Raw genomic sequence first — 23,408 nt, 5'->3', positions numbered from 1 at the left:
TTTTGATGCATCCCTCGAAATCACCCATTTTTGCTATGTTACCGTGTGACATTTGCAGCAATTGTGAATGTTTTATGCGATTTTTCTTGACTGTAGCACGAGGATTACTTAATTTAGTAGTTAAAGTTCACCAAGAGAACATATCTACTATGATTGAAGATTTTAATGCCTGGCCATGTCTAATTGTCTTGGTACTACATTTCTCGAATGGTTAGGGTTGCGGTCTAAACACACCTCAATATTGGTATTTAAAACAAGTAGTGGGTAAATGTAATTTGTTACACGTGATATCAGAATTTCACAAATGCCACACGGTACTATAACAATATTCAAATGAGGAAAATGACTGATGGTTCTATAACTAGAGCTGTCGAAAATGGGACGGCCCATTGGCCCATATTTTTGGTCTGGGTCTAAAAAACTAACAAAAAGGCACTCGGGTTTTTCAGCCCAAACCCATTTGGGCCATACAAAAGTTGGGCTGGACCGGGCTGGACCACCGGGCTTTGGGCCGGCCCATTAGTCCATATTTCATTTTATTTTGTTAAAAAACAACATATTTTTTTTAAAAAATTATCAACTCATTTAAAATTTATTAACAAAAAAATATTTAAATAAATAAACTTAATAAATATGAATGAATTTAGCTTACAGTTTTAAAATTATTAATTTGATTTAATTGAAAGAATAATCTAGAGTTTAATTATTTATTATTCAATGTTAATGTAAAAATTATTTATATTTTTATGTCCATCCAATTATATTTTAGCAAAAAAATAAAGGTGAGTAATTAATACATAAGAAAATACATAAAAAAAAAAAGTGAATAAATTTTAAAAATAAAACATAAACGGGCCAGGCCGGGCTCTAGAATTCACAACCCAATCATAAACGGGCCCAAACTGAGCTGGCCCATTTCTATAGTCCCCCAAGCCGGGCTGGGCCATTTGACTCCTTTATCTATAACTCTTTCAATCCGGGACCTGTTCTATGCATGTGATCGGACATTAATTGGATGGGTATGGTTGTTGGTTAACTTTATGAAGTAAATTTTAATTTGTATAATTTTATAGAAGTGTTCAAAAATAAATATAACAATGTAATACTGTAAAAATATGTTTATCCAGTGTATAATTAATCCCATATAAGTACATTTATAAATTTCTTTGCTATCTTCTGCAAAAAAAAAAAAAATTGTTTGCTATCTAATTAAGCACTTTTTTTAAGGAACTATCTAGTTAAGCACGTATCGGGCTTTTAGCTCTGTTTGATATTTTTTGATTAAAAGCTGTTTGATATAAAAAAAGGAAACATGTATCGATTTTTTTTGCTGTTGATAGAAGCATGTGTCAATTTTTATTTTTTTTTGTTTTGTTTGTAAACTTGGTATCTGATTCAAGAATCGACTAATCTCACTGTCCATTGCGGGGGACTCAGTTAAAAGTCAGAGCAACCTCTGTATGAACTCAGCCCACCGAAATTGACAACAGAGAGAATCGGACCTGAGACCTCTGGAGGAACAAACTCCAAGATTCCAAGTCAACCATTAGCCCAACCTCAAATGGGTTTTAAATCAACGATGTACATAAATTCCCTTGTGCTTCAATACTTTTATGATTTATTTTACACTTATTTTGATTGATTGATTTAGGGTGTGTTTGGTAAAAATAAGCTATAAGCTAGCTGATAGCTGAAAAGCTAGCTTATAGCTGATGGCTGATAACTGATAGCTTATAGCTGAAAAGTTAGCTGATTAAAATTAAAAGTGTTTGGTAAAATTAGCTGTTGAAGTGACTATAAATATAAAATGACATAAAAGGACATGCTTGTTTAATTTTTTTTAATATCATATATATAATTTTTATTACTTAACACATTTATTTTTAAATATTTAAATATATTTCAAATTATTTTCATCTCCAAAATAATAAATGTATTTATGAATTCAATCGAATTTTTTTATTTAACAATTTTTATTTTATTTTTATGAATTTTATTTAACTAAACTTGCTTCACTATTATAAATTTTATATAAAATTATATATTATATGAATTATGAGCAAAGTAAAAAAAAACAAAAAAGTGGACAAGAAAATTTAAAAAGTCATACATGGTAAACATGGTTAGTTGAAGAAGATAGTGGGTAGTTTTTTTTTTTTATTATAATAAAATAAAATAAAATTAAGAAAAGGTTAAAATGGGAAGAAAGTATAAAAAGCTACAAGCTATAAGCTAAAAAGCTACTTGGATTAGCTTCTTAAAAAACGCTATAAGCTAGTGAGAAAAGCTTTTTACCAAACACGTCTCATTTTATCAAAACACGTCTTATTTTACTTTTATGACTAAATCGTTGCTTCAATATGTAAAACCAAACTGTCAAATTATATTGTAACAAAAAAAAAACTGTCAAATTATATAATTTGATTGATTCAAGCTCTTACCAAATCCAAATTAATTATCACGACAAATGTTCCAATTGCTAATTTTTTTAATTGCTCTCGCATAATCATGCTATTTTTTTCCTGACTTAAATGCTTTTTGGTCTCTTAACTCTTTAATTGGTATCGCTTTGGTCCCTTAACTAAAAAAAAGATTGTTTGAGTATTTAAGTTTTTTTTAGTCTCGTTTTGGTCCCTTCTGTTAAGTTTCCGTTAGGGTTTAAAAAAAAAGTTAACTTCTGGACACGTGTCACCTTGTCATTGGCTAATTTAATATTTTTTTATAAAAAAATCCCAAAGCCAACGACAAAGTGACACGTGTCCCAGAGTTAACACGTGTCACTTTGTCATTGGTTATGGGAATTTTTTAGAAAAAAATAAAATAATATTAATTTTATTTTTATTTTTTTAAAAATTTGTTTGTAAAAAAAAAATTCTCAGAGCCAATGACAGGGTGACACGTGCCCACACTTAACGTTTTTTATTAAACTTAACGGAAACCTAACAGAAGGGAAAAAAATGAGCATTTAAGCTTTTTTTCCATGTTAAATCTTAATGCCTCATCTAACATGTTAAGAGAGAATGCATGTATTAAGAAATGAGGTCCATGTTAAGAGAGAATGCATGTCTAACATGTTAAGAGAGAACGCATGTATTAAGAAATGAGGATAAAGAGATTGAAAGATGTAGATTCTTCCTCAATTTTTCTGTCTAACATGTTAAGCGAGAATGCATGTATTAAGAAATGAGGATTAAGAGATTGAAAGATGCAGATTCTTCCTCAATTTTTCCAACGAGAGATGATCCAGCCCGACACCGACACATATAACTACACTGAATTATGTGATTTTTTAAAATTATTAGCGGTATCGACATGTCGGTGTACATGTCGTGTCCGTTGTCCGTGTCCGCATCCGTGCTTCATAGTCCAGCCCTAATGTATATGTTACTGGGAAATGATTTTTTGACGCAGAAGTTGACACTGGATACCATATAAAAAGACTTCCAACATACTGTTTTGGTTTTTTCTCTATCCTTGGGTCAAACTTTTTTCTCTCCTCGGATCCATAAGACACTAACTCAAGTATGTATTATTGTGTACGGATACAATATCGGTGTTCTATGCCCAAATAACATTGCTCTAAGGCATTAATGGCTCTTACGGTTTTTTGCTGGACAAGGGTGATCCAGTTCTAACTTCACAGTGCAGAAGACAATTCGAGCTTAGAAGAGGAAGTAATTTCTAGAAAGTGGAACAGTGGTGGCTGCAGCGCAGGTTAGAACCTCTCCATCTGCGGTGACAGTGTATGTCTCTGGGTCCACAGTGATTTCTGGAAGGGCATCATTCAGTTTCATGTCTAATTTGCTGAGCTTCCTTACATTGTCCACGGCTTCCACCCTCTTGTCAAGTCCATATAAAGCTTTTACACCGTAGTCCAAAGCTGCCTGTTTGTGACAGAGCAATGATGTGTGAGGTGAATCTGTATTGGTTTATGTGTGTGCGTGGAGTGTGTATGTGAAAGAGAAGGAGAAAGAAAAGGTTGCATACCTTGCTCACAAAAGCAATAGAGTTTGCACGACCAGCCTTGCCAAATGCTCCGAACATAGGTCTCATAATCACCTGCAAAATCGGGTTTCCCAGTTTAGTTGAAGCATTTCTGATTAAAGTTAAACACCTCTAGAAAGACTGGTTACATATACACTTCCCATGCTGTGCTCTATCTCACATCACATAAGTGTGTGTCAAATTTAGCATACATATGCTTTGCAGGGATGCGACTTCACAACAGTCATTTACTTGAATTTAGATATCATATCAGATATAGTGAAATACGAAGCATCAAATTTTTGAATTGTACAAATTTTGTAGATTTGATCTACTTAATGAGAACTTTCATTTGAATAATTGGATCTCTTAATTTCATATTTTATTTTGTTTAAATTTGTTAAATTTATATTTACACAATTAATGAGCTATGCTAAGTGTGACGTCTAATATCAAGACATAAGAAAACATTACCGGTTCAGGTGTCGGGATGCTAGCGTTTGCATCACCCATGTTAGCCCATGCAATGTCACCACCTTTGATCACCATTTCTGGTTTTGCTCCAAAAAAGGACGGTTTCCATAATACAAGATCAGCTAACTTTCCCACCTGCAAGACTAGGTATAACGGAAATGAGGCAGGAAAAAAAATCCCACTTAAATGCACAGCTTTATAGTGGGCTCAATGAGGATTTCAGATAGTTCAAAAGTTCAATAGTTAAAAGTACAATAGTGAAAAATGATGTTGAAGTCTGTGATGGCGTAGTTGTTAATGATGAAGTTGAGATAATTCCGATTCGTCAAAATTGTGATGGATGCAGCAATGTGACAAGATTTTGTCTTGTCCTGAAGCCAGTGAAGCACTCTCATAAGGGTTTTTGGTGAAGAACTTGCAAAGGAAGCAATTGAATGAACATTCATGAGTATACTGCTTATAAGTATTGTGCAATTAGCACTACTTATAAAGTATACTGCTAATTTTTCCAATTATGGACATACATATCAGAAGTGAGAAAGCTGGATTTCTGAAAATCAGGTCTGACTTTTGGTAAGCCAGTAAATTGCTTGGTGTATACTCTACAGCTTTATTTATAACACTTTGTATCTTTAGTGCATGTTTGGTATCATAGTCGATTTGCCGAAATCATGGTGAGCCACCATGATTTTGCAAAAGCTATAGATCATAGGTGGATAAGTTCTGATAGCATTGACAACGATGTTTTTTCACGGGAAGTATCAAAATAACTTCCTGTATATATATGTTATTATCCACTTAAAATCATGCTTGGATTGACGAAGGACGAAAAATCAAACAACATACCTCAACTGAACCAATATATCGTGACAAACCATTCGCTATAGCAGGATTTATAGTGTACTTTGCAACATAACGTTTGATTCGAAAGTTGTCATTGTCTGAATCATCAGGCTGCAGTGGTCCTCTTTGTGACTTCATCTTATTGGCAGTTTGCCAAGTTCTGCTTATGACCTAAGAAAGAAATCATTCGACAATTTAACCTCGAGGATACAAAACTATTATAAATTTTCAAGGGTATACTGTAAATTTTTTAAGAGAAAGTGAAAGCAAAAAGAAAATATGGGAATTTTGTACAGCTATAGTCACATAAATAACAGTAAGATATGAGGTGCTGTTCCAAAGACTACATGAGACAATGACAAGAAAGACCTTCAAACAAATTGAGAGAAATGCTGCTGGCACACACTATTTTTTTCTTTTTTGGGATTTATCAAGCACTAAAATTATTTATTTCATAGTAAATGAGTATAATTTAAACGGGGTGACTTGAGTAAAGGATGGACCTCTCCAATTCTACCCATAGCCTGCGAATCAGAAGCAATAATGCTAATTGCACCCATATCATGCAAAATATCTTCAGCAGCAATCGTCTCGGCTCTTATCCTTGATTCTGCAAATGCAACATCTTCTGGACAATTCTTATCAAGATGATGGCAGACCATCTGTACATCATCAAGTCAAAAATAAGAATCAAAATGACTTAAGCTACATTATAATTTTACGACTGTTTTTTTTCTTTCTTCTTTTTTCGTACCAACATGTCAAGATGCTCATCTATGGTGTTTAATGTAAAAGGACTTGTAGGATTTGTTGATGAGGGTAGGACATTCTTCACACCACATACTTTGATGATATCTGGAGCATGGCCGCCACCTGCACCTTCACTGCCCAGGAAAGTAATAGAGAATAGTAAAACGGAACCAAAAAGTCATCCAATGTTCAATTCTGATGGGCCGCAAGATATGAGCATACAATATGATGAGTATGAGCATATACGTATGTATAGAAGTGAGTATCCTATTATGGGAAAAACAAAGGTTTGAGTTTACCTATTTCAGATTTCACATATTACAGATAAGATCAGAGTCATAAATGATGAAACCAGTGTTCTAGCAAGAAGTTATAAATTAGTTTCTTATCGCTATGGCAATACTTCTATACAAAAAACTTTACAAATAACATTAAAATGGATGTTTTTCTTAGAACACTAATTAATTATCAAATATAGCAATCATGTCAGACCTTTGTCTGATTTTTTTCAAAGTTAGCATATACCTGTGGTAAGTATGAATAGTTCTTCCTTCAAATGCAGCAATTGTATGTTCCACAAATCCAGATTCATTTAAGGTGTCAGTATGTATGTTAACCTGTTACCGTACAAGTTAGTAATAAAAAAATAAACAGAACAATGTAAAGATGAGAGTATTACACTAAATGAGTGGACAAAAAACCAGAAGGGAAATTAAGGAGAAAATTGTGCCTGGATATCATATTGTTCTGCAACAGTCAAACAGTTGTGTATTGTGGCTGGTGTAGTTCCCCAATCCTCATGCAGCTTCAGTCCCATAGCTCCAGCCTTGACTATTTCATGTAATTCATCAGGCTTGGCGCAATTCCCCTAAAAGCAATGAATGGAAGTTTTAATTATTTAACTTTAACGTATTCTAGAGGTCCAACACAAAATTGAGCAGAGCAGAGATGAGGAAAAATAACTGAACAAAAAAAAGAAAATGAACAAGCATTATATACAAGCAAAGAAGAAAAACGAACTTTTCCATTAAAACCAAAGTTCAGAGGCAGGTCATCTGTTGATTGCAGCATCATTTGCATCTGATTAGGTGCCGGTGTGCAAGTTGTAGCACGCGTTCCATCTGCTGGTCCTGTTCCTCCTCCCACTAGTGTAGTGATCCCTATATAAAAAAGAAAAAAAGGACTAGATAAAATCCACTAAGCGAGCCTACAGTACATATAGATATTGTATTGCACAGCCAAAATAATATTTTAATTTACTATCAGTCATGATTCCAGCACACTAGAGCATGCATTAAATATTTAAAATACTCATGTAAGTAAGCCCTTTCAACAGAAACTTTGTGAAACTCACCACTTGATACGGCTTCATATACTAATTGAGGGCATATAAAATGCACATGGCAATCTATAGCCCCAGCTGTTACAATCAAGCCCTCTCCAGCAATAACTTCAGTATTAGCCTAGATATGGGACGGTGCAATATAAGCTGTATCAAGATAATGAAGGAATTCAACCCATTGCCGCAGATATCTGGAAAGGAACTTACCCCAAAGATCATATTAACACCGTGCATAACATCTGGATTTCCTGCTTTTCCAATTGAGGCAATAAGGCCATCTTTAATGCCAATATCTGCTTTGAAAATTCCAGTATAATCAACGACCACAGCATTTGTTATAACGGTATCGAAGGAGCCATCAGGTGAATGGCCACACGACTGACCCATTCCATCTCTTATGACTTTCCCACCTCCAAAAACACATTCATCACCATAGGCAGCAAAATCTTTTTCAATTTCCGCAAACAAGTTAGTGTCACCAAGACGAATTTTGTCGCCAATAGTGGGACCATACTTGTTAGCATATTCCTCTCGAGGAATTAATTTAGTTAATGAATAGTCTTCTCCGGTAATACCTTCCCTAGGAAATTCATATTTGAGGTAAGAAATCTTCTCAGACATGGAATTGGCAAAGATGCACACAAATTTATATAACAATAACTTAAATAACAAATCATAAACCTTGCATTTTCATCTTCCTTATGCTTGAATCCCCTTGTTCTCACAGCCTCCATGGCTGCTATGCATTTGGAATCGTTAACTGGACCACAAACAATGTTGTGACCTCCTTGGATGACTTTGTTACCACCAATGCTTACAAGTATAACACTTTTACTCTCCCCTGGCTATCAAGAGTAAATGGTTTTTGATTAATGGTTTGTAATCTAATAAAGGAAATAGTTTACCAAAGGTTGCATCTAGCCTGCTCACATGAGACCGGCACTGAATAAAAAAATAGTGCAATTTTTTTAATGAATTATACATTACAATTACTGTGGTAAATTAAAAAATAGACAAAAGCATAGAATTATACCTCAAAGCGCGTCGTAGTCCCAGAGGCTATATTAAGACGCTTGCCAAATGCTTTTCTTCTATCAAAGGTTAAGTAAGGATTTACTTCAATAAAATGATAGTGGCTTCCAACCTGGAAATTTTCAGAAATATCGTAAAATGGTTGTTTCAGTTATTTTCTATTGACAATACTAAGAATTAGAAAGGAGTCAACTAGCTGGAATATTTGAGACAGTAAAATTTTAATGTTAATGTTTGACAAGCTTCAAGAATTATAACTAGATTGAACATGACATCAAAAGCCCAAAAGATTCTATTTCCTGAATTAACTATGATCCAAGGATAGTTGATTCGGGTACAAAAAGGTGAATGAGATTCACATTCTTAAATTCAAATATTCAGACAACAAACAGTTTAAATCATCCATAATTGATAACAAAACAAATTCACAAAAACCAATACTGGTTTAGTGACGTTCATTGACATCACTTTGTTATTTCATATGTGCACAACTTATCTTACTGCATTTAAAAACACTTGTACTACGTGTAACTAGAGCATGTTTCAAGCATTTTTAATCTGGAATAAATGCATTTCTTTTTTAAAAAAGCATAAAAACCTATTGAAAATGATAAGGTGCTAGGTGTGCAACATGTGCCGGAAAATACCTGAACTGGTCTGTCTCCATTGTTTACAACTTTAAGAGAGACTGCTTCCCTTCCAGCATTAAGAATCACCATTCTATCTTCAGTTTTTATTTCACCAGGAATGACATTATCTTCATTGTTCTCGGTAAATATATCAAGTGAAGGTACTGTAAACACAATTTCCATCCATCAAAACCTTTTCACATAAACAATAGAAAAATGCTTATTATGAACAGCTACTATAAATACATAAGAATTTTATTGTCTTAAATTTAAATTAAGCAAAGACACAATTAAGAGTGGTTACCAAATAGCATATGCTCAAAACATGGAAGCACTCAGCAGAAATACATAATAAAGGCATACCTGGAAGAAAAGAACCGAATAATGCAAGTACAAGGTTTCCATTTTCACGAGCAATTGGGTCATGAACCGTGATTAACTTAGTCCCATCATGAAAGGTAGCTTCAACCTACATTCAATTTTTTTTTATAAAACTATGAACATAGCATTCTAGCATGTGCAAATTCTTTCTGTTTCTGTATGAGCCAGGAAGTCGAGGAAGATTCTAGCATGTGCAAAAATTGTGCTGCATCCCTTTGAAGTTTTAAGAATTGTGATAAAAAAACTAAAAGAACCCAAAATATATCCAATAAAATATCAAAAAGATATTTTTTGAATCATAAATAAAAAAGAAAGAAAAAATTGCAACAGTTTTTGGCACAAAAGATGGAAAAACTGCAATAGTAACAAGTTAACTGAGCTGACTTCATGCATAAAGCCATTTGAGAGACTGCTTTTTGAACAATCTCATAAAAGTAAGTACCTGAACAGTTTCCAAGAGATGTGGAACAGCTGAAAGAACTTGTCTCCTGTTAAAACATGAAGACATATTTAGACACAGGAAAATTCCAAAGGTTCGGTCTAGTGGTTTTGGACTTGGAGGTCCCAAGTTTGAGCCTCTATGCTGCCTCCGGAGGGAGGTAAACGTAAATCCCTTTGTAAGTGCTATTTGAGAAAAAAACTAGATTGGGGCACCATCCCCTAACTCTTAGTTTTTATTATAGAAAAAAACTAATTCTGCTTTTTCTACCAAAGAATAATAATCCCTCCTATTAAATAAAACCTTCATATTTAGTAATTCAAAATCTAAGTAAAACTGAACTAATTTACCCTACTTAATGATGTTATTCATAAAATTCTCTTCAACTAATATAGATTTTAATTTCAATAACCAAATCATTCTGAGAGTAACAATTTAAGATACAAAACTTTTGATCAAGGAAGGTCAAAAGTCAAAACAGAATCAGATGATGAAAATGAGAGCATAATTATACCTTCCTAATAGTTCTCTCCCAATAGACATTAGCTCTGAAACAGTCTTATCCCCATTACGAACAAACTCCACAATCTATGCATGCATATAACAAAAACACAATTAAAATTCAATCAGTATCATCTTCAATTCAATTGTAGAAACATTGTTTTGCAAGCAAGGTTTGAAAATTGATTAATACAAGAGAATTAGGAAACTAAACCTGTGTTGCTATGAGAGCAACGGCTTCAGGGTAGTTGAGTTTCAAACCACGAGCGAGACGTTTCTGAGCAAGAAAACCAGCATTGTGCAGCTGTAGTTTTTCAATTTCTCTTTGACACAGTTTCATTTCTCAAAAGAGGGGATTCAAATCAGTGAAAATTGAAAACCCAAAGTTGGAAAATATGATGTGTTTTTTGTTATGGTTGTTATTTATAGCGGAGAGATTTTAGTTAGTTATTGTGTTTTTTTTTTTTTTTTTTTTTTTTTGTAGAAAGTACATAAACAACATAGTACTACTATTAATTATGTTGTGCAAAACGAGATCCTGAACAGACAAAAACAAATGAAACAACTCCACCAACGACAAATCTTTTCTCAAACCTTTCTGTCACGTGTGGGTCACCATTATTTATTGATTTATTCTTGGACCTGGAGCACTGCCCACTCAACGTCGCATTCACCCATATAATTAAAAGTTATTTTTCTTTCAAAAAAAAATTAAATAGTTATTTTAGTCTCGTATGATAAACCACGATAGTTTTTAATGCATTAAAATAATGGAAAATGTTAACGAGTGTTCTGGAGCACTTTTAAATATTTTTAATAGCAAATTTTTACGAAAATCTGTGTAATCAGTGTATTGGAATTTATAACATTTAATTTTTTTAAAGAATATTTTTTAAATTTGGGATCCTTAAAGAGTGCTCTGGGGCACTCGTTAACAAGATCTAAAAATTATGATTGTGTGCTTTGTTGGTTAAAATTGAAATGCTTTCTTTAACGTTATTGTCTTGGGGGTTGAAGTGTGGTGGGTTAAAACAAAGAGTAGACATGATAGATGTAAGTATTTCTTAATTGAAAATATGAATGGATTGTTCTTGTCTATGACTATTTTGAGTAACATTGTACAATCAAAAGTTATTTTGTAATTTTGTTACATTAATGGATTTTTATTGTGGTTACTTGTTATACACTTGGGGACAAAAATTATTATTTGTCTTGTCATTAATTAAGAAGTTAATTAGTATCCATTGTCGATAATATATTGACATGTCATTGACAAATATAAAAATGTATGAATTGTCATATTTATTAATTGACGTTAGTGTTTTAAAACTTAGATCAGACTGTTGGTCGAACCGGAGGTGTGAGCAGGTTGTCGACTCATCAGACCAGACATGCAAGTAAATCGGAGAAACCCTGTGTAACCCAGACGGGTCTATGAACAACATAAAATAATGAACTCTTATCCAATCATAATGAACTTTAACCTAGTTGTAGTTTACTACCACAAGGGGAAATCCAATTTGTTTATAATTAATGTTGATATTACAATGTCTAATTTCTAAGACCAATTGCACGAAATGAACAGTTGTCTCAATTACAATGATACAAGGGTGACTAGTATTGAGTATCATCGTTCGTCAATTGGTTCAGATGGATGTGTTTGATTCACCAACACGAAACTTTTAAACAACGATGATCTGAGAACCATGTACTCTGTACTTGGTTAATATAGTTTCAAAGGATTGATTGAGTTAGATGATATCTTGGTGAGATATGTTCAGGCTATTCGAAAAAGTTGGATTCATCCCAGGGTATTTGAAGAAATTGTGGCGTGTATGGTTGAACCCAATGAAGAAATTAGTTTGGCTCATCCATAATCTTTGTGTTTAATTTACCTTTTAATTCATGTTGTTGTAGTTTTTGTCTACTCGTTGTGTTTGATTCTAGAATCCAAACCTTAAAAGCATGATGCATATTTTAGAATCTAAACGTTGGTAACTTTGAAAAATTGAAGGGAACGTGAAAGGGATGAGGGGGGAGAGGATTGCCCGACTTAAATATGCAAGTAGAGTCCAACCTAATATATCAGTTCGTTAGATTGATGAGCCGCATAGTTTAAATATCACCTTAATCGTTTTTATCTAATCAACGTTCACATTCCTAACATACACTCTAATTGTACTTCAATTTATAATCTTACGCACCTAGTTGAAGATATCAACAAAATTAAAATCTACAACAAAGAAAGTCAATTATACATGACTATGGTATGAAGTATACATGGAAAACTTGGTTTATATGTTCAAAACAAAAGGAACTTTGATACATATAGCACGAGACCACAAGTATTTTCTCCAACCTTGTCCATGAATTTCTATCCATAACCATATTCCCTCAGCCAGTATTAGCTCTAGAACCAAAAATGGCTTCTCTTGTTACTAATCTAATCCCTCTTACCCATAACTCAGCCATTTCAACCCCACCTTCACAAACAAAATGCACCTCCTTATTTTTTGCAGTAACAACATAAAACATTCCTAACTCATCAACATCAAACTTCCTCCTACGGTTCCATCGAAATCTTTCACTTGGTCCAACCTCAGCCTCTTTACAAACAACATTTCTTTTATTTGATTTCCCCCAACGTAAAATTCCAGCAGCACCAATCATTACCAATTGTTTCTTATGTGGCAACCCTTTACCACATTTTGTATGTTTTTTCACACATGCACCACGCAACACTACTCTTCTAGCTAACTCATCTAGTATCACACGCTCTGCATCATTTCCTTTGTTATTTTCTCTTGCAAGTAAAAGTGCTGTTTCATTCCTCTCATTTTTAACATCACATTTTGCTCCATAAGATATCAAAATCTCACACATTTCTCCATTACTTTCTCTTGCTGCTAACATCAATGGTGTATATCCATTTCCATCAAAACCATTCACATCATAGTAGCCCTCTTTTAATAATTTTTCAACAATGCTTATGTCTCCATAACAAGCTGCACGGTGAAGAGGATTTGGCTCGGTTAAAGTACTAATATTCAGACATCCCTTTTTAAGTGCATATTCAAACATCACCTTGTGAAAATTTTCCTTATTTTCACCATTTTGGTTCAAGTCTATGAGATTTAGAGCTGTCAAACCATATCTGTTTTTAAGATTGATTACATCAGCTCCAGCATGAAGAAGTACCTTGAAAGCTTCCACGTTACCCTCTGCGGCAGCTATCATGACAGCTGAAAGTCCATTTCCATTTTGTTCATCTAGATTTATATTCCGGTATTCTATGAGCTTTTTCAAAGCCTCTATGTCATTCGCGCGAGTGACAAATAACAAAGCGGAAAATCTAGATGCATTACTTGATTTAACACCTGTTCCGGATCTAATTATATCCAGAATTGCTTTCTGATAAACTTGAGTCCACTGATTAGAACTTGATATTGAAGTTGCATAATGACCAGACAAATTTACTATCCCCAAGTCAGCTCCTGATGACACTAAAACTCTTAGACACTTCTCATTTTTATTCCTTGTACAAATCATCAATGCCGTGTCACCAAACTTTGTTTGTGAGTCTAAGTTACACTTACCATTAATCAAACACCGAAGAATGTTGCATGACCCAAGTCGCGCAGCCATGTGAATAGGGTGTACATTGGTTTCTTCAGTAGTTTGCACTACTAGTTCTGTATCCACACCATTACTTAAAAGTATATTCAATGCTCTTTCATTGTTGCACATGATGGTGTGGTGCAAGAGAGTTCTTCCAATGTGGAAACTATTAGGTGAGAGGTGATAGAGAAGCATATTGAGTATAGTACCAGTTGATTCAAAATACTCTACAGCACACCATGTGATTGGATAAGGCTCAGCTAGTCCAACACCTACACGAAATTCTTCTCCTGTATCTCTTTCCCAAGACCAAGCTCCTAATTTGACCTTGGTATCTAGCCTTACACCAACCTGTTTGCAAAAATCAGAAAATTAGTTCCTCTTTCAGAGATTGGTCAATATTATGCAAAATAACTGTACACAATGTAGAAACTTGACAGGCTAATATTGGATTTTAGTAAATTTTGATAATATTGAGCAAAGTGTTTTGAGAAAAACTCAAGCCCCATATTAAAAAGATATAATGTTTGAAAATTGTTTATAAAGAAAAAAGAATCATTTTACAAACAGTTTTGTATGAATGAATTAAAACTAATATTAATCTAATATGGTTTCATAGTCTGTTAATCAGGGCCACCAACCAAATTATCCACGCACCAAGCCGAACAGTATTGGGTGTAAGAGGGTGTGTTGAAAAAAGGGCTTATAAAGAGTAACATTCTCACCTTATAAATCAATTTTGTAAGGATGAATACCAGACAATATGTTAAAGGTTAAGGTATACTATCAAAAGAAGTATACTATTTTCGATGATGATAATGACATGCCCAAAAGTTAAAAAAATTAAAATAAAGTTGACTTGGTGTGCCTTATTAACCAACACAATTAATCAATTATCACTTTAAAACCTAGACATGTTTATTATCCCATGTGAAGTTTATTACTTATCAAAGTTAGAACCCCACCTGCAACAGTAGTCTAACTACATTTATCTGCCTGCTGACCACAGCAGCAAATAATGCATTGCAATCAACATTAGCGTGAAGAAATGGCTTTGAAGATTGAAGCAGAGTCCTATCCATTGCATTAACATCCACTCCATGCTGCAAACAAAAAGTGTCATTTAGTAATCAATTATATTCATAGGTATTTCTTTCTGTCTATAGTTGAACAGCATTTACCAGAAGTTTTAAAGAGAAAACACGTCTCTTATTAAAGAATATACGTAGGGGTTACCAAATTTTGGTGTAGCCATTTTTTCTTCTATTTCTACTCTTTATTTAATTTACAATTTTTCCCTTTTTACTAAATCAAATAATTGAAATTTTCTAAATAACTACATGCAATTTTGTACCTTCCACTATTTTTTGATAAATTATAAATGATAGAACCAATAGGAGTTGGGTCTAGTGAAAGAGACTAGACATTGAACCTTGACCGACAAATGTATCCATATTTAGTGTCTAACATGTCTAGAATATGATTACATTTAATTGATGAGACTTTGAACGAGTAATAGAGGTATCCATATTTAATGTCTGATAGGTCTTAAATATGATTACATTTAGTTGAGAGGACTTGTGTAAATGATACCCAAAATAGCGGACATACCCTAGTAATTATAATGGTCTTACCTTGATGAGTACATCAACAACCTCAGTGAATCCTCTGCAACAAGCAGAGACAAGGGCATGTATTGCAACATGAGGACGGATCATGTTGGATTGCATCAGTAGTTCAGCAAATCTTGCATGTCCCACATAGCTTGCTTCAAGTAAAGCCTCTTCACATGCAAGTTGTGACGCCCCACCATTGATAAGGACCTCCAATATTTTCAAATGGCCTTCCCTCACTGCTGCTGTTGTAGCATAGCCTCGGAACAATCTCACATTTACATTAGCTCCCACATTCTATCAAATGAAATTCCCAAAAGTCAGTTAATAACGAATGGTGTGACAATTTGAACACATTTAGATAAAATTTCTTGTAACATATGACATCACAACTAATTTTTTGAACATTTTAAGATGTTCGTATATGTATAAAATTCAATTTAGAGTTAAAAGGGTAATTCATGGAAATAGAATAAAATAAAAGATATAGTTCTTACATCAGACAAATTAGTAATAGCTAAAATAAGATGCATGATATAATGATGATAATTATATCATAACATTTATATGTTGTTCAGTTAAAAGAAAAAAAGAAAAAAAAAAAAGAAGTTAATGGAATTTAGTGTTGGATAGAAAGATCAAATATGGACCAATTATCCGAAAGAATAAGGATAGAAAAATACCCCTAACATAGTTCCATACATGAAAATAAATCCAACCAAACCCACAATCTGGACGTCTAAGCTAAATCAAATTATAAACATAATTACATTCCCTTAAAAAAAACATAATTACATATTGGATTAACTTGTAAGTCTTTCACACAATTTATAACATTTTGTGTAAAAGATAAATGTCGTTATCAATCCAATCATTGCCTTGTGTGTGAATAACATTGTTGAAACATGTAAATGACTCAACTTGCATCATGTGACTCCAAAAAAAAAAAAATTAGAATGCAGGGGAAAAGAGAAAATTCGCGTGTCATTGATACATTGGGAATGAAACGATCAACAAATGATAACTCCGTCACATATTTAACTGTTTTATTTAACGAGTTTCAAACACATAAATGATCTAATTAGCACATAAGCTACAAAACACCGACTCAAACACTCATACCAGACACGACAAATGCAATCATGTGTTGGACACGATAAGTGTCTGACCAAGAGAGACACGTTTAATCCGATGAGTATTTGTGCTTCATAGTTCACATGAGCTAAATAAATTGATCATACTAAATGATAAAGCGTAATTTGTAATCAAATGAAATCAAAATCACCAAGCACAATCACAAATTGAATATTATTGATTACAACAATGTTAATCATGGCCAAAATCACGTTTCAAATAATCAAAACGTCCAAGGAACATAATTTTCGAAAACACAATATAAGGCAGAACATTCGGAACGGTTGCATACCAGTAGTTTACGAATTAACGTCAAATTTCCAGAATGTGCAGCCAAAAACAGAGCAGTGACCTCGATTTTGAACTCTTCATACACTGAATTTACTCGATGAGGTGACTCATCTTGAAGCACGATCTCCATTGTTTTGGACTTCAACATGACCGTTCCAATGAAGTTAACATCCACCAATGGATTCGCTAAACATTCAATGGCAGAATCCGTGTCACCACGATGAGCTGCATCAACAAGACGCTGCGACATCTCTGTTTCGTAGTCAATTGGAAAAACCTGTTTCCTTAGCCCTGTACTAGGACTCACCAACGCCATCATTTTTGTTTTAGTCTCCGAAACTATGTTGTTTTAGTGTTTGTTTTTTAAGGAATGAAATGTGTCCGTGATTTTCGATAGAAACCAGAAATGAAGGCAGAGGAGGGAAATCGGGCTTCTGATTGATGTTTATATAGTATAGTAGGTCGTGTATTAGGGAAAATTCATATTTACCCGTAATAAAATGTGGGTCCATATCAGTGTTAATTAAAATCATTTATTTGTCTTCAACTATGTCATAAAATAATCAATTAATTCAATTGATAAGATGTGAATTTCTAATCATTATGTTATTTGAACAAAAAATAATAATGAAATATAAATTAATGATTTTAGTTGATGTCAACGCTCTAAACACGATAATATTACCCAATTGATGTGTAATATAAGTGTCACTCACTACTCAATGGTGTAATAAGGTGAATTTTTAGAGGAGAAAATGTTTGCTTTTGGTAACTATATAAATTTTATTTTAGTTAAAATAAAAAAAGAAAATTGCAAATTGAATTGGCTAAAGGTGACGGGATTTGCACAATTGTACTCTGACAAGTACTTTGAAAATAAAATATGAAATTGTGTAAATTGCCAACACTTGTATGACTATCGGCCTTACCCCATATGGCCTGCGCTATATATGCAGTCAAAATCAATATAGAACTTATACAAATCTGTAATTACAATTTATTTGTTGTTTTCTTTAATGAAATTATAGTCTATTGGTGTACAAATATATTTAAAAATCCCTTCAAAATATATATATATATATATATATATATATATATATATATATATATATTTAAAAATAATGTTTTTTATGGAATATTTAAAAATAATGTTAGTATTGTGAATTTTACCTTTTTTTTACAAAATTGACTGTCAAAAGATATAATCTTTTTTTACAATATTTGTGATATCTAATTTTTTTTACAAGTGGTATCTAAAAAAATATCGTGGAGTTTTTTTTAGTACACTATGCATTTCATTATAGTATAAGTTAATTTACCAAATAATACACTGATTAAGAAATATAGTTATTTTTATTGATTAAAAATAAGACTACTTTCTTGTTCAAAAAAAAAATAAGACTACTTTCAAAAATCACTTTTAATAACTCCGTTTATAAATGTATGTGAAAGAAAAAGATATGATATAAAGCTCTTTTTTTGAGGGGTGATATGATATAAAGCTCGACAAAAATAATATGACATATGAACAAAATTTGTCAAGAAAAAAAAAGAATTATATGCACATAAAAAATTATAACCTCAATTATAACAAACATAATAACATTGTTTTATTTCTTTTAAAAAATATATATTATTTTAACTTATCGTATATTGATACACACATACGCATACACATAGAAGACAAGATGACTTTGTGAAACTATTCAATATTTTTTTCTCAAATTAATTTTTAAATTTCATAAATTATAAAAAATAATAATAAAAAAAGTAATAAATGATTTTCTATAGTTTTTTTAAATAAAAAAATCCATTGACACTGCTAAATCAACAATTTAATTTTTTTTATAAACTTTATGAGTGAATACATAAGTCTTATATATATATGTTAGATAAGCTAAATAAAGATATATTATATATTATGTGTAAATGATGAAACTATTCTTGTAGGATAATTATTTTTAAATATTCTAATATATTTGTGTAGGATATGTTTCAATAAGCTGTCCTTGGAGGATATTTTTTGTCATGGCTACCAAACAGACGGTAAATGTTGACGTTTCTCTCAAACAAGATTGAAATTTTAGTTTGTTGAGTTATAGGATTCTCCCTCTTTTGTTAGACTCAGTCATGTTAGTTTTAGGAGTCTACCTCTTTAGCACACATTTAATATAAAAAAGAACTAAATAAACTACTATTTTTCTTTTGACAAAAAAAAAAAAAAAAAAAAGCTACTACTATATACTATTTAACTCCCATACCTAGTTTTGGTTGAAAATGATTGAAAAAATTTGACCATACTTATGGAAAAATATTATTTGGTTGTTGGATCTACCATATATATCTTGTTTTGGTTTGACCATCATAACCCAAATTACAAGCCATACATCAATGACCCATGTACTTGCTTTGCATTTCCATTTCAACGATTTGTTAAATTAGACAAACACTTTTATCATCAAATAAAAAAATTATACAGGTGATTACGGTTTATTTATATGAGACCAGTTAGATTAGACTAATGTATAATTTTTTTCTTATGTAGAAAAATATTGATCGATGTAAAAATATGAAAATGCTATGTAGATGAACTTCATTTTTTTTTTTGAAAATATTTTGTTTTGGACCAAAATTTTGGGAAATAGCTAGAACTTGATTTTATAGCGAGAAATACTAGAATCAGATAGATGCTAAGAACACTCTACTTACTCTCTCTAACACTTACACTCTTATTTGGTGAAATTCATGTGTCTCATTACTGTATACGAAATTTATTTCTAATGTGTGATACCGTGAATCTCATCTAATAAAAGAGTATGTTAAAAAGAGAACGTTAGCACTCCTCGCTTAGATCGATGGCCTGAGAGGGACATAAAGGTTAGATGTCACCGTTTGTAGATATTTTCAATGAAAGCACTATGGTCAATTTACCATGAAATATCAATCCGTATTTGGCCTGCACATGGTTTTATTTTAAGCCTTGACAATGTCTCGCTCTTTCTTTAGTGCAGTTATAGTAAGTATAATGTTCCACATGGCTAACAAAATTTAGCCAGTGAACTCTAGTCGTGTCGTCTTCTTTAGCAAATTTCATTTTTTACGAAAACTACGACCATTTAGTCATTAAAGAAAAGAAACCAACTCATTTATGGTACTTTATTATTATTTGAATGAAGAAAGAAAAGGAAAGAATGACTATGTTAGTCAAATTCATTTTTCTATAATCCTATATTTGTTTTTTACTTTGGGAGCTTTCTTTTTCTTTGCGACAACCGTCAATTTTTGTTGACTTGTTGCTAAGCCAATAGAGGTCTCAACAGTTTTTTTATTTTATATTTTTTTCTTAGTTTTTGCAGTATATATTATGCAATGTCCCTAGCAATCAAGGTAATTTCACGGGTACGCTCTTTGTTTTATTTTGAAAGAAAAAATATACTAGTATATTTTTGCAATTAATAAAAACATTTTTCTCCTGATCAGAAATTCAGAATTTGCTTTGCTTTGGTACTACTAAGACGTCACAATCACATTGAAGCACATTTTCAAGTTATAACACATTTAATTATTACTACTACTAGGTTACATGAAAATTTAAATTGCAGAGTTTGGATTGCATATTGCGTATGATCATGTTGAACACTTCAGTACATCATAGTGACCAAAACCATCATAGATGACTCTAATAGGGTTCTCCTTGCCATACTCCTGGCCGTATTCAGCTATAATTTTAAGGTTATTGGAATTCGTATCCTGCATGACCACTGTTATAGGCATCCTAAAACCATAAGACACATCATGATTAAAATATCAGTGAATATTTTGTCATGTATCTCTGTGTCTTCTTAACACTGGGTATATAACATGTATCATATGAAAGTTCTGCAAATGAAAATTGACTTAACTGTAAAACATGCGACGACATTAGAAGTTCAGGTTCTCCTCCCCATACTTGAGCCTTTCTCATTTGTACCGTATAAGTGTTAAAGTCACCTTCAAGAAACCTGTACAAAATGAATTAAACATGAAATTGAATACTAGGCTTCAACTTCATTATGCACTACTAATGAAAACATTAGAAACAAGTATTCAAGACTAGTTTTTAAACGTAACAATGTTATAATCTAGGCATTTTATACCACTTTATGGTAAGGAATTCAGAATTGATAAGATTTAGATGATACAATACTACTAATTAGAAATGAGACCAGATCATCTCCGGTTTATGGAGAGTCTTGTGAAATCAAGTCAGAAGGGCTTTGAATATTAAAAATAGAAACGATAAGGTGTTTAAGGGCGTGGATTGTCTCTCGGGAGAAAAGGTGAGAGATTTTCACCGCAGAGAATCCATTTCCTTGGAAAAATATGTTTTGTTTTGTCCCGGTCACGTGCATTATTAAATTAACGTGAGGCATTCTTATATCATACTTGTGTTGCAACTCGGACTACAACTATTTTCTTCAAAATATTAGGGACTGGTGCATAAACATGATATTCTAGCAAGGCAATAAACAAAACAAAGTTATTCCAATGAACTAAAACTTGCTGTTATTACCAAAACAAATGACCCAAAACTTGCTTGTATGATAATTAACAGAATAGTCCCAAATCAGTCTCATTATATAAGTATTAGTTATTGTAAATTTGTAACCAAACTTTTTGGTCAAGATAGTTAACTTACCATTCGGTGTCTACTCTCCTCTTGATGAACTCATCCACAACCTGCAAATAATAATGTTTTCCCATCATAAAGACTTGGACGCATCAAACTGAAAGAACAGCATATAATAGCCATATATAATTTGAGCACTATTTGCACAAATGTTGCTGATTGTCCACACCAGAAAACTAATTACGCTACATAATTTCACGATAAGTATGACAAACTAGAATTTATTAGTTTAATGATGAAAAATAAAATTGATTAGTCTGTCAATCACTTTGGCTCTGAGCTCATCTGCAAGTTCTTTTTGCCTGGTGAGACTTGGAGGTGGGTCCCCTTTTCTGAGGCAGGCACCGTAGACCACAGATCTAAACATACATCTACCATCTCCTGGTATTCCTGCAACAACAAAAAAACGTTTCAAAATTAAGTAGAATCAGAAAAATTAATAATAAGCTGCAAAGCACGTGCATATTTTTCAAGTGATACAGTAACTCCTCTCCATTTGAAATTGGATTTATAGGTTTATAACCATGCAGTTACTATATACTAGTACTACTAAATCATCACTTCTAATTTAACAAAATGATGCTTTCGTGAGAAATTTAATCGAATCCAAGCACTGTAAGAATAAAGAAGTTTTTCAAGCAGAATAGTCATAAAGAAGTAAAATTAAATAATTAAGACATACGAATTATTGGAAGGTTGCTACGTAGTGATCTTTCTGATTGTAGCATCACTTGAACCGCAAAAGCAAACACAAATCAAGCACAACATTAATTCAGAAGAAGAATAACCAGTATATTGCTCGTCTTCAGACCATAGTTCATAAGATATTTATTACTTTTTAAGTCATGGATAGATTCTTATGAAATTTATAATTTTTAAGTAAAAAGAATACTCTTGTTCTATTTATCACATAAAAGAGAAACACTTTTTGATCAACTATAAATCCTGCATCACACTTCCTTCTAACTTTTCATCTTTTCTTTTGGTGTGTTGCCGTGAGCTTCAGCACTCAATAATAGAATCAGATGCTTTTTTTTTTTAACTTTTCTTTATAGCCTTTCAATTTGTCAAAGTTATAAACTGTTTCATATATCAATAGAACAAATTTTCATGGTTTTTTCTTTTTAAGTTTTTTTACTGAGTTTTCAGGTATAACTTCAATTGTGAGGTTATGGGCGTAAGTTGCTTGTTAAACAAGTTTTGCAACGAGAGAATGTATGAGGTGCGTTATTTAGACACAAAGTCGGACATAATCAACATGTGTAAATACAATTCGAATGTGTGTGGTGTCGGGACCAATGAGAGAGAAAAAACAATATAAAAGTCAGAAACCTATATCATGTAGGATTTTGTCCAGGGAGGTATATGAAACAGTGGCTTTTGTTCTTTCAAAGGCAAGACAAGACACGTAAGGAGAGGATGATCAGCCAAATTTATGGGACCCCACAACAGATTGTGGACAGACAGCTATATATTCAAATTCATGAATGTGATGAATGAATATTAGAAACCTACCATTCCCTCCTGATAAGGAATTGGTTCTTTGGTCTTCACCTTTGTTCCTTGTGCCAAATAGCTGTAGTTTTTTCTAATTTTGGACTTTATGTTCAGTCCTCTCTTTTGTTCCAATTGCATTAATATGACAGATAGTGTTCCATAAAAACTGAAGCAATATTGTCATCTCTTTCAAAAGATCTCTTTAGGATTT

General features: G+C 32.5%; 3 protein-coding genes across 6 annotated transcripts; all 3 read right to left on the bottom strand.

Annotated features, from left to right (window-relative positions):
• Nucleotides 1-3,268: 3,268 nt before the first annotated feature.
• On the bottom strand, nucleotides 3,269-10,843 carry LOC11429087 (urease). 3 transcript variants are annotated; one of them, XM_039831608.1, is made up of 19 exons: nucleotides 10,590-10,841; nucleotides 10,389-10,462; nucleotides 9,878-9,923; nucleotides 9,418-9,523; nucleotides 9,073-9,218; nucleotides 8,427-8,537; nucleotides 8,075-8,238; nucleotides 7,777-7,973; nucleotides 7,601-7,686; nucleotides 7,406-7,514; nucleotides 7,072-7,211; nucleotides 6,782-6,919; nucleotides 6,577-6,668; nucleotides 6,056-6,185; nucleotides 5,805-5,963; nucleotides 5,305-5,472; nucleotides 4,459-4,593; nucleotides 3,988-4,059; nucleotides 3,269-3,884 (listed from the first exon to the last, which is right to left on the bottom strand). In XM_039831608.1, exons 1-19 carry the CDS (start codon nucleotides 10,713-10,715, stop codon nucleotides 3,663-3,665), a joined length of 2,421 nt encoding a protein of 806 aa, XP_039687542.1. In that variant the 5' UTR covers nucleotides 10,716-10,841; the 3' UTR covers nucleotides 3,269-3,662. The 3 variants fall into 3 exon arrangements, 2 of the variants coding, with proteins under 2 accessions (XP_039687542.1, XP_003601811.1); XM_003601763.4 differs by having other exon boundaries at nucleotides 7,601-7,973; nucleotides 10,590-10,840; XR_003010433.2 differs by lacking the exon at nucleotides 3,269-3,884 and having other exon boundaries at nucleotides 4,459-4,601; nucleotides 7,601-7,973; nucleotides 10,590-10,843.
• A 1,646-nt stretch (nucleotides 10,844-12,489) lies between these two features.
• On the bottom strand, nucleotides 12,490-17,436 carry LOC11444172 (ankyrin-3). Its single transcript, XM_003601762.4, has 4 exons — nucleotides 17,033-17,436; nucleotides 15,628-15,903; nucleotides 14,959-15,096; nucleotides 12,490-14,344 (listed from the first exon to the last, which is right to left on the bottom strand). Exons 1-4 carry the CDS (start codon nucleotides 17,348-17,350, stop codon nucleotides 12,770-12,772), a joined length of 2,307 nt encoding a protein of 768 aa, XP_003601810.1. The 5' UTR covers nucleotides 17,351-17,436; the 3' UTR covers nucleotides 12,490-12,769.
• A 3,068-nt stretch (nucleotides 17,437-20,504) lies between these two features.
• Nucleotides 20,505-22,681, bottom strand: LOC11429086 (OVARIAN TUMOR DOMAIN-containing deubiquitinating enzyme 4). 2 transcript variants are annotated; one of them, XM_024778499.2, is made up of 5 exons: nucleotides 22,383-22,678; nucleotides 21,969-22,090; nucleotides 21,710-21,750; nucleotides 20,934-21,032; nucleotides 20,505-20,806 (listed from the first exon to the last, which is right to left on the bottom strand). In XM_024778499.2, the coding sequence occupies exons 1-5, from the start codon at nucleotides 22,426-22,428 to the stop codon at nucleotides 20,659-20,661; spliced, it is 456 nt and encodes a 151-aa protein (XP_024634267.1). In that variant the 5' UTR covers nucleotides 22,429-22,678; the 3' UTR covers nucleotides 20,505-20,658. The 2 variants fall into 2 exon arrangements, with proteins under 2 accessions (XP_024634267.1, XP_024634268.1); XM_024778500.2 differs by having other exon boundaries at nucleotides 20,651-20,792; nucleotides 22,383-22,681.
• Nucleotides 22,682-23,408: the final 727 nt, after the last annotated feature.

The sequence above is a fragment of the Medicago truncatula genome, chromosome 3 (genome assembly GCF_003473485.1).
Source record: "Medicago truncatula cultivar Jemalong A17 chromosome 3, MtrunA17r5.0-ANR, whole genome shotgun sequence".
Lineage (NCBI taxonomy): Eukaryota > Viridiplantae > Streptophyta > Magnoliopsida > Fabales > Fabaceae > Medicago > Medicago truncatula.
The sequence above is the reverse complement of the archived record's forward strand: the minus strand, read 5'-3'. Positions and strand labels throughout refer to the sequence as shown.